This window comes from Chenopodium album, chromosome 8 (genome assembly GCF_948465745.1).
Source record: "Chenopodium album chromosome 8, dcCheAlbu1.1, whole genome shotgun sequence".
In the NCBI taxonomy this organism is placed as follows: domain Eukaryota; kingdom Viridiplantae; phylum Streptophyta; class Magnoliopsida; order Caryophyllales; family Amaranthaceae; genus Chenopodium; species Chenopodium album.
The window spans coordinates 70,959,955-70,973,129 of record NC_137841.1 but is presented as its reverse complement, the minus strand read 5'-3'; the positions used below and the strand labels follow the sequence as shown (position 1 = coordinate 70,973,129).

The window sequence follows — 13,175 nt, the reverse complement described above, 5'->3', positions numbered from 1 at the left end:
TATACTCGTACATATTTAAGTATGAACATTGGCCTACACTCGAAAAAGCTATACCATTTAGATTCAAGTTCCATTAAAAACGATCCATCTAAATTTCACCCAAATTCGAATACAAAGTCCGATTAACCTCCTATTGATCAAATCAAAATAACAACCTACATACTTCGTAGTATTTATTAATTTACTCAATTTCATGGTAAACAAACAATTTACAAATCTACAAAATTAAAGAATTTAATCTTACATAAAACTAAAATCAAACAAAAATTACAGCAAAACTTCATAAAAACAAAATAATCGATTACATAAAGTTTACACCCACTACCGACATGGTAGATCGATAGAGAAAAATAATTAAAAAATTCATCAAAAATTCCCCAAAAAAATTAAAAAAATCCTCTGTAAAACCACCGACCCAAACCCAAAATCTTCTTCATCTTCTTCACTCTCACTCTCATTTTACACTCAAATACACCTTTTCTCTGATCAATTGCAAAAACCCAGATTCTGAAATTCGAGTTTGGATCCTCCATTGAAAAGGGTATATTGAGATCTCTGAACAAGTGCAACAATGGCGGTTGCTGGGAGAGGAGGAAGAGGTGGGTCTGGGTCGGGTTTGATGGGTATACGAAGCATAATGTCATACCCGATCTTCGTTTCCGTCATTTTCTCTCTCCTCTTCCTTGCTGCTCTTAAGCTTCTCTTCACTTCTCCTTCATACCCATCTTCTTCAGATCCTGTATGTTTTCTTTACTCTTGTATTTTGCTATTGTTGTTGATTTGATGATTTATGATGCTGTTTTTGTTGAATTGCTTGTTTATTGATTTTGTTAGCTCATTGAATTAGTTGGTTTTTGCTTTTTTCCATTTTTAGAATCAGATCTTTGTTAATGTTGATTTTTATTGTTAATTTAGGCAGTGTTATGGAGTGATTTTGATGGAAGAATAAGTAATTTAATTGAAATTGAGTTTCTTTTTCTTGTAATTAGTGTGTATGAGGGGGTTGTTGTTGTAAAGCAATTGTGTGTATTTGCTAAAATTGAACTCAGTATTAGTAGTAGAGAGTTAGCTTGTTCTGTGGTGTAGGAATTCGTGGGATTTTATTGTAGAATGTGTATATAGGGAGATTCGGCGAAATAAATTGGATAGCTTTGTTAAGGGGAATGCTAGGATTTGTTTGATTGTGTTCTCTTCTTTAGTTTTGAAGGGATTAATGGTGAAGGAGTGGAATTTTGATGTGAAAATGGTATTTAGTTGTGTAGGATAAGCATGTAATCTAGTTCGGTCTCGTCTTCTACATGTTTTACTATTGCGGCTAGATAAAGTGGTGGGATTTGTGTAGATTATGGGAATGAGAATTGGGTTTTTGATTATGATTTGGTGTCTGAAACAGGAATTGCCAACAACTGGGAATGCATATATTCATAGATCATTTCTAGCTTTGAAGTCAGATCCTCTGAAAACCAGGCTGGACTTGATTCATAAACAAGCCCATGATCATGTCATGCTTGTTAATGCATATGCTGCCTATGCACGAAAGCTGAAACTTGATAATTCTCGGCAGCTTAAGCTGTATGATGAGTTGGCCCAGAATTTTACAGACATGATATCTAAACCTGCTTATCGTGCTGCTTTGTTTGAGACTGAAGGCACTGTGGATGAGGATGTCTTGAGGCAATTTGAGAAGGAAGTGAAGGATAAAGTGAAGGTCGCGAGGTTGATGATTGCTGAAGCTAAAGAGTCATATGACAATCAGTTGAAGATTCAGAAATTAAAGGACACTATTTTTGCAGTTCATGAGCAGTTTCTTAAAGCGAAAAAGAATGGTGCAATTGCAAGCTACATTGCTGCAAAATCTGTGCCTAAAAGTCTTCATTGTCTAGCTATGAGGCTTGTTGGAGAGAGAATCGCCCATCCAGAGAAGTATAAGGATGAAGAGCCGAAACCTGAATTTGAGGACCCAACCTTGTATCATTATGCAATATTCTCAGAGAATGTCATTGCTGTATCAGTTGTTGTGAATTCTGTGGTGAAGAATGCAAAAGAGCCATGGAAGCATGTTTTTCATGTGGTGACAGATAGGAAGATTGTTGCAGCAATGAAGGTTTGGTTCAAGATGAGACCTGCCACAGGAGGAGCCCATGTTGAAGTGAAAGCTGTGGAAGACTTTCAGTTTCTGAATCCATCATATGTGCCAATTCTTAGACAACTGGAATCAGCAAAGTCACAAACTCGTGACTCTGAAAATCAGGCAGAAAATGCTACTAAAGATACCAAGTACTTGTCGATGTTGAGTCATCTTCGATTTTACTTGCCTGAGATGTATCCTGATTTGCACCGTATCGTGCTTTTGGATGATGATGTTGTGGTTCAGAAAGATTTGACTGATTTATGGAACATTGACCTAGATGGTAAGGTAAATGGGGCTGTTGAAACATGCTTTGGGTCCTTCCATAGGTACTCACAATACTTGAACTTCTCTCATCCTTTAATTAGGGAGAACTTTAACCCCAAAGCTTGTGCATGGGCTTATGGGATGAACATATTTGATCTAGATGCTTGGAGGCGTGAGAAATGCACTGAGCAGTACCATTACTGGCAGAACTTGGTATGATTATGCCTCCCTTTTGAGCTTTGTGTATTTTGGTACTAAGGCTTTGTTGTTGTTGTTGTTGACTTGTTGTAGTTGTAGTATTCATATTTCTATGCTAATGTTCAAGTGTCTTGAGCTGGATCCTCTTTTGACTTCATTGCTCTTATTGTTTTCTAGAATGAAGACAATACCTTGTGGCAGCTAGGAACGCTTCCAGCTGGCCTGGCCACATTCTACTTGAAAACAAAAACATTGGACAAATCTTGGCACGTCCTTGGGCTTGGTTATAATCCAAGCGTGGGCATGGATGAGATTACTAATGCAGCAGTCATTCATTTTAGCGGGAGCATGAAGCCTTGGCTCGATATTGCAATGAATCAATACAAGGAGTTATGGAGCAAGTATGTGGATAATGACATGGAGTTTGTGCAGATGTGCAATTTTGGCCTGTAGATGATTACAATCCTTCTCTTTCAGAAATAAGGTAACTGGAAAGTGTTATATAGTCAAAGATTCATCTGAGTTACTCGTACATGTCAGTTCTGCTTGCAAGCCCCTCCGATAAGTTTAGTTATGCTAACTCCATTCTTTTTTTTCACTCCATATTGGTCTTATATTATTATTTTCTTTTCTTGATCCCATTCCATCTTCCTTCAGCACGAAGGTGCTACTGTTGGATGTACTAAAACACCCAGCTTGGGAAGTTTATATACAGATTTACAGAATGTATTTTTTAGAGACACTTTATGTGACTGGATTTAGCAATATGTAGACAACATTTTTGATAAATGATCAAGATTACACGCTGTTAGCTCTAGTTAGTTTGTATGTATAGTTGACTTGATGTATTGAAGTTGGTTTACAATGGTATTATTTTGGTTGCATTCATCTATGGCAAAGGAAGTTGTTTACTATTTGAGTAGCCCAAATTTCCACCCCTTCTGTCCATTGGCAGAGCTAGGAAATCTGCTTGCTTTGACTTCTTTGTAGATAGATCCTAGGTATACCTCTTTCATGTCGGTGCAACAAGCATATCCCATCTTTCTGTTTCGCTTTTTTGTAGATTAAAAACTCCAAATGCCTACATGTATCAGGAATACTTCTAGCCTCTACCCTTGTTTATTGTCACGGCTAGATAAAGTGGTGGCTGGTGGAGTGGTGGAATTTGTATAGATTATGGAAATTGGAATTGGCTTTTTGCTTGTGATTTGGTGGCTGAAACAGGAATTTCCAACAACTGGGAATGCATGTATTCATAGGTCATTTGCATTCATCTGTGGTGAAGCCCATAATTTCTTCCCTTCTGTCCATTTACAGAGCTAGAAATTCTGCTTGTTTTGCTTTCTTCGTAGAACTAGGTTACCGTCCTCTTTCATGGCGGTGCATAAGCTTATCCAATCTTTATGTTTCGGTTTTTTGTTGGTAAGAAAACCTAATACCTGCATGTGTCACAAGTGATTCTAGCCTCTGTACTTGTTCGATTCTGAAGCTTATACATTTCTCCTTGGAAACTTGGTGTGGTATTTAGTACTCTTCGTATCAAAAAGCTTAGAAACGTAGATAGCCAAATTACCCAAATGATGGATGAGAGTAGTATTAGGCTTCGGAATTTCGGATAACCTGGGGATAGTCATAGTCTGTAGTTCAATCTCTATACTTAGTTCTAGAGAAGTAGAGATGGTATTTGTCCCTTTTTTTTTTTTTTTTTTAACATTGATAAGCTCTTCAATTGTCTTTAAGCTGTTTGAAAAGCTAAGTACATTTTCCTTGCTTCCTCTAATTTCACTGACTCTTACTAGGATATAGCATACCACACTATATTTCACTGACTCTTAGATTTGTGAAAATCTTCTCGTACTATTGATGTCTTTAAAAATCATTAATCAGCATGGTTACTGCTTATAAAAGTTCTCTGTAGAAAGGATGCATATATAATCTACTGGGATTTGATTAAACTGGAAGAAAGTGACGAGCCTTGTTTGCAACTGGAGTAGTGATGCTGGGAAGGAGTATGAATCTAGTGTTCTCTAGGATTTCTTCCTTGTTCTCAATAAAATAAGTGATACGTTCACCCTTATTGTCTACTGTATTTGTTATTATTTATTTGTAGTGTGTCCAGATAACAGAAAGGAAGGGGTGAGAGTGATCGATCCATTTTCTTTTATCTGGATATGGATCGGGGGTAGCGAATGTGAGGGAACACGAGTATTGAAATTCCTTCCCCTTAAGAAAGACTTAATGCTTCCAAAGTTTGAAAGAGGTAGAATAAAAACACAAACCCATTCCTCCTCTTCGCACCCTTCTATCCGCCTCCACTGGTGCTATCCAAACACTCCATCAAAGGCAACTACCGCCAGTCCACAACCACCTGGTGTTAAATTAGGTTAATTAGCCTGCTACAGCTAGGTTGAGGGAGATTACATAAGCTTAGTACTTTATCTAGAGTTTTTTCCTGATAGAGTACTCATTGTCTGTCATTGTATTTTTCCATGTTTTTTTTTTTTCTTCTCTTTTGGTTAGATATATCACCTAAAGAATATTCTGAAGTTTCTATCTCCTCTAAACTAGCCTCCTTTCAATCATCGTTCAAGGTTATGCACATCTGATAATAACTTGTCCTGAAACAAAACATCCTGAAGGATCTGATTCTTCATTCCTGCATAAGTTCCATGTTGTTGCTGAACCTTCCTTGTCAAATGACATTTAGTTAGTTCTCCATCCTACAAAGTGACTTGCATGTGATTGTTTAAACTAAAGAGAATTGTCATGTTAACTGTACAGAAGAATATGAGAATATACTTGAGGCATTTAAATCATCCTTTTGCTTTATATACATCTCTGACTATGATTAGGGGTTTGAATTGCTAGCATTTTATTTATACTGTTATCATAGTCTAGTGACTACTGAGTACTGACTAGTGAGTGGTGACTTTTTTCAATCTCATTTTCCTAAAGATCTAAGGTCCAAGTGAATTGTATTTGCGTAGTTGTTCATGACTAATAACTTAATAAGATAAGTGAAATTCAGTAACTGCTATTAGAACTGGGTACATGTTAATTAACACGGAGTACATGTATAAGGGCCTGTTCTGATTTATGAACTGAGAACTGAACTGAATAGAGCTAAAATGAAGCATTTATGAGAGAAGGAAATTAAAAACTGAACTGAATTGATTGGAGCTGAATTGAAATTAAGCCGAAGAGAAGAGGCCCTAACTTGGCATGTGTAGGATTGTAGGAGTAAGATGTGTATGCCACAAATACGTTTATGTATACTTTTTTTACACAGAAGGGAAGCATATGTTTGATACATCGACATCACTTTTATTTTTGACGGGTATCATCAAATTAATATACATAAATAATGTAAAAGTCAAAGCAAAACTATTAAAAAAAATTTTTAAAAAATGATTAAAAGTGCTATGTTTAAGCAACTTGGGTAGGTGACTTGGTGCATGCTAATTTTGGCTTTTATGCTGCCGCTTCTAACATCCAATACCTTTTCTACTGCAATTTCTGATGCAACTATTTTGGTCATCAAAATTGTTTTTTACTGCTATATGAATTTTATATGATTCACAAGTTTAAATTATGCATTAATGCAAATAAAAAATTATGCATTAGTGCCTAAATTACTTACGAGTATTTTATTAGATATGAAGGTTAGTAAATGTAATGCTTATCAAAAGTTACTTTATTAATAATACATGAAATAGAGAATATCCGTAGCATAATTTAAACCAGTGGGAGCACAATGAATTTTCCCCTTGTTACCACCCACAGATGTCTCCTTTCTTCAACAGTACTCTATTTGTTTCTTTTGTCCTTTTCATCCACCTTTTACGTTTTTCGTTTTCGAGTTGCTGCATCCCACATTCCCACTATTAACATTTAAAAGTCTTATTCTAGATGTATGAGTCCAACTTACAATAATTTACGGATTAATAACTAATTTTGGAATTCTGTGATCTTAGAGTTGTTAGTTGTTACTCAAATAAATTATGCCATCCATATATATACATATAATGAACAAAAATTACTCTAATCTTATTACAATAAGTTATTGTAAGTCCTAAATATATGAAATTTGTTCAATATAAAACTTTTGAGATAATATAAGCTATTAGAAATTGTGCAACTTTTGATGGTTTTATTTCCTTTTATAATAATCATATCTATATATAATTCAAGGGCTGGCGTTTAGTTTATCATAAGAACCTTTGTCAAAAAAGGAATGACCAGGAATTTCAGTCTAAAGTTACTTAACATGTTCATTGTTTGATACAACTATTGCTTTTCTCAATCTCTCTAGAATGATAGACATAATGTCGAAGGATTCCACTCATTAAATTAGCCTTTTTTTAGTTTAGAGACGGAAAAATAATATGTTATGTATGCTGTTCAATTTATCACGTCATTTATGATCCTGACCAAATAAGTAAGCGAGAAATTGACAAATAGGTGATGCATGTGTGTTTACTAATATAATCACCATCTTCCTCTTAAATTAATTTGGGTATTCTGCTAATCATATTATGGTGTACTTGCGTCTAAAAGTTCTGTTCAGAGTTCATACCCCCTTTTCTTTTTATTTACCAACAATATTTTTGTTCCTTAGATTATTAGTCATTTAGAGCATTTTTTGGATTAGATAAATCGTGTATTCATGAAAATACTTCGGAGTGTACGGACCACTTTGTATTGAACTAGTAACGTGACAACTAATTAGATGCTACGAGTAATTACGTACCATACCAAAGTGTAAAAAAGTTATGAGCCATATCATTCTAAATCAAGTAGCAAGAAATTTTAGTAATGGTTCATAAAAAAAACCAATACTAGTATTACATAAAATGGGTATTTCACCTTTTAAAAAAAAAAATCTAGCTAATCTAAAACAACATGAATGTAATTAACGTCTAAGAGCTTAGACTGGAGAATCACATCTACAAATGTGGTTAGAAGAAACAGCATGTATTTGTGTTGGTGCAGCTAAAAAGGTAGGCTTCTCATCTCCAGCCATGATCACAACAAATTTGGGCTTCATATCGAGCTTGGTGCTTGATTGAACCCTGGCCGTTTCCCATCCGACCGGCTCCCCATCGAACAAGGTCGAGGGGGAGACCGGCCGCTTTCGGTACGAACAAGCAAGCATAAGCAATGCGGTTGCAATAAGCCCCATGAGTAGCACCACTGCACAAAAGAGGTAAGGTGTTGGAGAGTTCCATCTCCACTCAGAAGTACTTGTGTTTGTTTCTCTCATTTTATTTGTGTGTGTTTGTGTTTGTGTTTGTTTTTGTTTTTGTTTGGTGTGTTTTGAGGAGGTTACAAAAGGGTGTGTGTATTTATAGCTGTCGAAATACTTATGTTTCAAAAAAAATATTTGGCATGGTATTGTGTAATTACTAAAATGACCTTATTGAAGGAAGATACTTTGTTAAGCTTTCTAGATACTTTGTGTATTCTATGGTTTTGGCCTTTTGAGAAAAAGGGGCACTAGAAAGTGGCTTGTGGTCATTAAATAATGTCAATAGTTAATCAAACCTATGATTATATAACTAATATAATCACAAATTAATTACAACTTGATGAATAGCTTAGCGTAGTATTCCATACACAATGATTCATATTGGAGTATATAGAACTAACAGTAAAATTATTTCGAATTAATTATCAACTCATTAATATGAACAAAAAGAGTATATTAGATGTAAGTTACGCCTTTTTAAAATGTTCGTTGAGATGTGCCTGAAATAGAGAGAGAATATAGATATTAGTATATATCACGAAAAAAATGTTACTTATCGTTATAAAAGCACATGATTTATCATCGGAAAACACGAGTATATGACATAAGTACTTCATTTGGGAGCTCAATTTGATGGGGACAATTCAATGTTGCATGATACGTATGGTAATACTAGCTTAGGTTAGTACTACGCACATTGTTGAAATAGACCTCCCTCAACTTTCTTGCCACATAAAGTTCTTCCTTTGAGAACAAACTATGTTTCAGGTGGAATTTTATTCCTTCTTAATACTTTGTTATAAAACAACATAAATAAATGGCTAATAGAAAATGATAATAATATCTTACACTTTCGGATTGATTTAATATTAGCGGAAGAACACGAACCAATTATATACTATTTTGTATGTGTTTGTGAATTGTGACAAACTTGTATAATTATGGGGAAAGAAGTGATGAGAGGTTTGAGGACAAAAATATGTTGGCTTTGATTTTATGTAATTGTTTAATGAAAGTTGATTAATATATTATTCACTACAACCAAGCTATAAATAGATTTGCCTATTTTGATAGCTTAACTAAGCTTTATTATTTTCTGAATTATTAAAAAAAAAAAACTATAAATAATTCACACAAAAAGTAATCTTATTTGTACAAGTTACCTAAGATGATTATAGATTTATAGGATTTATTGACAACTATATATAAAGTTGTAAATAAGGGGCCTTAGCACATTAAGGTGTCAAGTGGAGGCAAACAACATAGCAATAAGATGTCGTTTTACCCTTTCTAATTATTTGCAGTTAATTTGTGTATTCTGCTGGTCGAGTAGCTGCCGGTACATCCTGGTCGGGAGTCGGTCTCACAGGTGGCCGATCATCGGTTGCTTTTATAAAATAAAAAAAAAAAAAGGTGTCGAGTGGATATCAAGGGCAAACAATAAATAATCAGTAACGTACATCATCGTCATAACTCATAAGCTAAGAGATGAATTATCATCCTTATGCAGTTATGCATGTGAGGTTTAGATCAGATTAAGATGATTTAATGTCGAAAACTCATCTATTTTATAATGTCTAAGCTTGTCTTCTCCTCTATTCAACTGAATGTGTTCGTACTTAAAGTTATTTTTATTCATTCAAAATAAACACTAATAACTCTACCACAATGATTAGTGTGTATATTAATAGTTTGTCCATACATTTTATTTGTGACACAAAATCTCATGCATTATTTAGTTATAATTTTGTCCATACAAACATAAGGGGAAAACTTATAAAGGCTATGGTTTACCCATGTATGTGCTCATCAACACCAAACTGAATAAACTTTGTGTGATGGTTAGCAACAAAATTGTCCTCCCACTTTACATATGAAACTAGAAAAAAAAAAAATTAAAATATGTATAACACTATAACATCATGTAGAGCAGAGTCTAAATCAGTCAAAACAACCCGAGTATCGCACCGGCACAAAACTAGTATATATATATTTTTGTGTTAAATGTGCACTTTGTACAGGTGAATTGTGAACCGTTGGATTCATTTGTACGATTAAGATTGCTTCTCATTTTGAAATCCTTCACATTGAATCTCAACCCTAATATATATATATATATATATATATATATATATATATATATATATATATATATATATATATATATATATATTGCCATTCAAAATAAAATAAAAAAAATGCTAAGAATTGTTCCTCCCTAGAAAATTTTTATTTGAGGAATAATCGTGGGCTAGTTAATGCTAAGAATACAACTCCTCACCTAAAGCTTAATTCACTGAAGTTGTATGATTGTTTTGACTTAAGGAAATTGGAACTTTTGCTCCAAATCTTGTATCATTCAATTATGAAGGAGATTATAAGAAAAGATTATGTATTAAGGATGCTCCACAGCTTGCATCCCTGAGACTATCAGTTGAAACTGGTTTTGAATCAGATATGCACCCGATACTATCAGTTGAAACTGGTTTTGAATCAGATATGCACCCGATATTTCCTAGAGGAAAAAACTTTATTTTCAACCAGTTCTCCTCTTATCTACCTAAGCTGGAATCTATGGTTGTCTCAGTTGCTCTTTTTCAGGTAAGCAGAAGCAAAGTCATTGAGCATACTGATTTTTCTTATCTTTTGACTACTTATGCTTACATGATGGATTGGTGTGTCATTTGTGCAGGATATGAGTAATTTTACGGAACTTTGTGTATTTAGCAATCTAAAAATTCTGGTGTTGGATGCAAATTCATCTTCAATACGACTATGCTGCCAAGTAGCAGCTTTTATAATCAGTGCATCCCCATACTTGGAGCTACTTGAGCTAAATGTAACTACTTCTTTCACATGTCAATCTTAATTCCCCTATTCCTGGTCCTAATTGATTTATTTATTTAATTACTTTTTTTTTTTGTGTGTGTGGCTTGTAGCTTTCATCAACAAAAGCTTCTCTCAAGGAAATAGAAGCACTAGAATTGCCGTTTATGTCTCCACATAAGAACCTTAAAGAGGTCAAGTTGTCTGGCTTTAGAGCCGATGTATATATCGTAGACTTTCTTGCCATTATTGTTGAATGTACCGATTCTCTCTTGAAGATTAATCTCATTCCATATGCTACTCATAGGTATGGAGATGATTTGTTTGCAGAAAAACGTTTAAAATGGAAGGCAGATGATGCTGAAAATTGCAAGATATGTGTGCAGGAACTCAGTAAAATATTGTATACAAATGTCCAGCTGATATTGTATTCAAGATTTGGTGCTTTAATACTAACACGAAGGGGTATGTGTACTAATCAGATTTGCGATATCAATGTATTTCTAACAACATTAACGTCAATAACTCCACATACAATGTATGATTCAAACCACTACATTGTCCGATAAATAGTTATTGGAGAGATGGACAATTCGATGTCAACCTCTTCATATATTCGTCGCCATTAAACTCTACTCTATTAATGTGGATGATTCAATGGCTCTATAAATTAAAAGAATCTGGCGTATCATCTATTTTCACACCCCTTAATTTCAAAATTTTGATTCATTATTTGTACCTTTGTTAAATAATTTTATATTCGCACACAATGATAAAACAGTACTCCGTATTATTTGTATATAGATGGCCAAATTAATCCATCCATAAATGAGTATAAAGCCATTAGAAAACCAATTACCAAGAGTAAGAGGGCTATCGAAAACGTAATTAATCGAGAAATTATCGAAGTATAAACGGCAAGAAAGAGTTATTAAGAAAATAACACCCAAGTTAAAAAAACCCTACGAGTTAGTTTAGTGGGTATGGAAATGTATGTTGAATGATAAAGTTTGTGGATGGGTGGAAATGAACTACACTCCAACTATTTATAGGTGTTTGGAGTGGGTGGATTATATGGCGGTGATAGCAAGAACTTTCTAGATAAAATTGCAAGTGGACTATTTCTAGAGAAATCAAGATGGTTGATCACTTGATCATCACCGATATATCTATATGAAGGTGGGCTTCTCAAGAATTGGGCCATATGTATGATACCCAACACAGGTTTAAGATGATGGTGGGATAACTTCAAGCTTCAAAGTGCTCAGCTCTAGTGATTCAAATTACAAAAAAAAAATAAAAAAATTACTTTCAGAAACTTGATACATACAAACTACTGTATATAATACTTCGTATAATACATCAAAGTATCAAACAATACACTTAAGAAAAAGTGTGCAATTCAGCTACTATTAATCATGAAATATGAGCTGGACGTTTGTATTCAAAATTTCTTGAGTTCCTGTACGCATATCTTGTAATTTTCAGCATCATCTGCTGGATAAAATAAAGTATTTAAATAAAAATAAAGTATTAAATTTAAGAAATAGGATGAGAAAGTGGATGAAGTCATAAATAAAAGTGAAAAGTAAAATTATAAACAAAAGTTAAAGAGAAAAAGTGGGAAAAAGTACAAGACATCAAATTCAAGAGTAAATTAGGGAGTATAATGAAAAGTTTAAAAAAAAGCGAGAATATAATAGTCTTTACATGCTATCCAAAAATAGAAACAGGAACAATATTTTAAATCTCCAAAATAGTAAAACAGAAACTATATTATGGAACGGAGGGAGTACAACTTTTTTCAAAAAAACTTTCCATTTATAGTGTGTTGCACGTATTGTGACATTTTCATTTTTTTGAAAAGTGTTGTAAATATTAAAAAACGCTGGAAGTTATATTTTTGTGGCTATGTAGTATGTAGGGTGTTCAATACAAATTCAGTATGTTTAAGCACAATATTAAGCATCAACTTTCCGCTTATTACTGTTCCTTACTTTCCTAGAACAAGGAGGAATACAGTAGTTACCAAATACCAACCTTACATAGTTACATGGTCGAGTTGTCGCGTATGCTCTTTTAACCAATCAAATATCTTGAATAACTTTTTCCAAAAGAATGAAAAAACTTATTATTATTATTTTTAATTTTCATTTTCCAATATCTTTTGTTTATATTCATACGTGTAAAAAGATGCTAATCAAAAGAACTAAGTATACACTTTTTTAAAAAATCTTTTTGAAGTCTAAATACCAAGCTTCAATAAATATGTGAATTCAAGATTTTAAATGTTTATTACTCGTAATACAGATGAGAAGAATATATGAATTTAATTTTGATAACAGTTTTATACAAGTAATTCTTATAAAGGGAGGTATGTAATATTGTAATTCACTCTAGATTCAATTTCTAAACATAAAATTAATTTAACAAAGGCACAAATAATCCACTTAATTAGCACAAAATTTTGAAACTCATCATAAATATCAAGAGTTACCTTGCATGGAT

The 13,175-nt window shown here is 33.6% G+C and overlaps 3 protein-coding genes across 3 annotated transcripts; 2 read left to right on the top strand and 1 right to left on the bottom strand.

Moving 5' to 3' along the window:
• Positions 1-285: 285 nt before the first annotated feature.
• On the top strand, positions 286-3,477 carry LOC145642210 (putative galacturonosyltransferase 9). Its single transcript, XM_081693313.1, has 3 exons — positions 286-739; positions 1,394-2,608; positions 2,771-3,477. Exons 1-3 carry the CDS (start codon positions 572-574, stop codon positions 3,044-3,046), a joined length of 1,659 nt encoding a protein of 552 aa, XP_081549439.1. The 5' UTR covers positions 286-571; the 3' UTR covers positions 3,047-3,477.
• Positions 3,478-7,520: 4,043 nt separating this feature from the next.
• Positions 7,521-7,856, bottom strand: LOC145555455 (protein GLUTAMINE DUMPER 6-like). The gene has a single exon (XM_081617195.1). The coding sequence runs from the start codon at positions 7,854-7,856 to the stop codon at positions 7,521-7,523; it is 336 nt and encodes a 111-aa protein (XP_081473321.1).
• A 1,781-nt stretch (positions 7,857-9,637) lies between these two features.
• On the top strand, positions 9,638-12,172 carry LOC145555454 (uncharacterized). The gene is made up of 5 exons (XM_081617193.1): positions 9,638-9,682; positions 10,167-10,442; positions 10,534-10,680; positions 10,781-11,132; positions 12,156-12,172. Exons 1-5 carry the CDS (start codon positions 9,638-9,640, stop codon positions 12,170-12,172), a joined length of 837 nt encoding a protein of 278 aa, XP_081473319.1.
• The last annotated feature ends 1,003 nt before the right edge of the window (positions 12,173-13,175 follow it).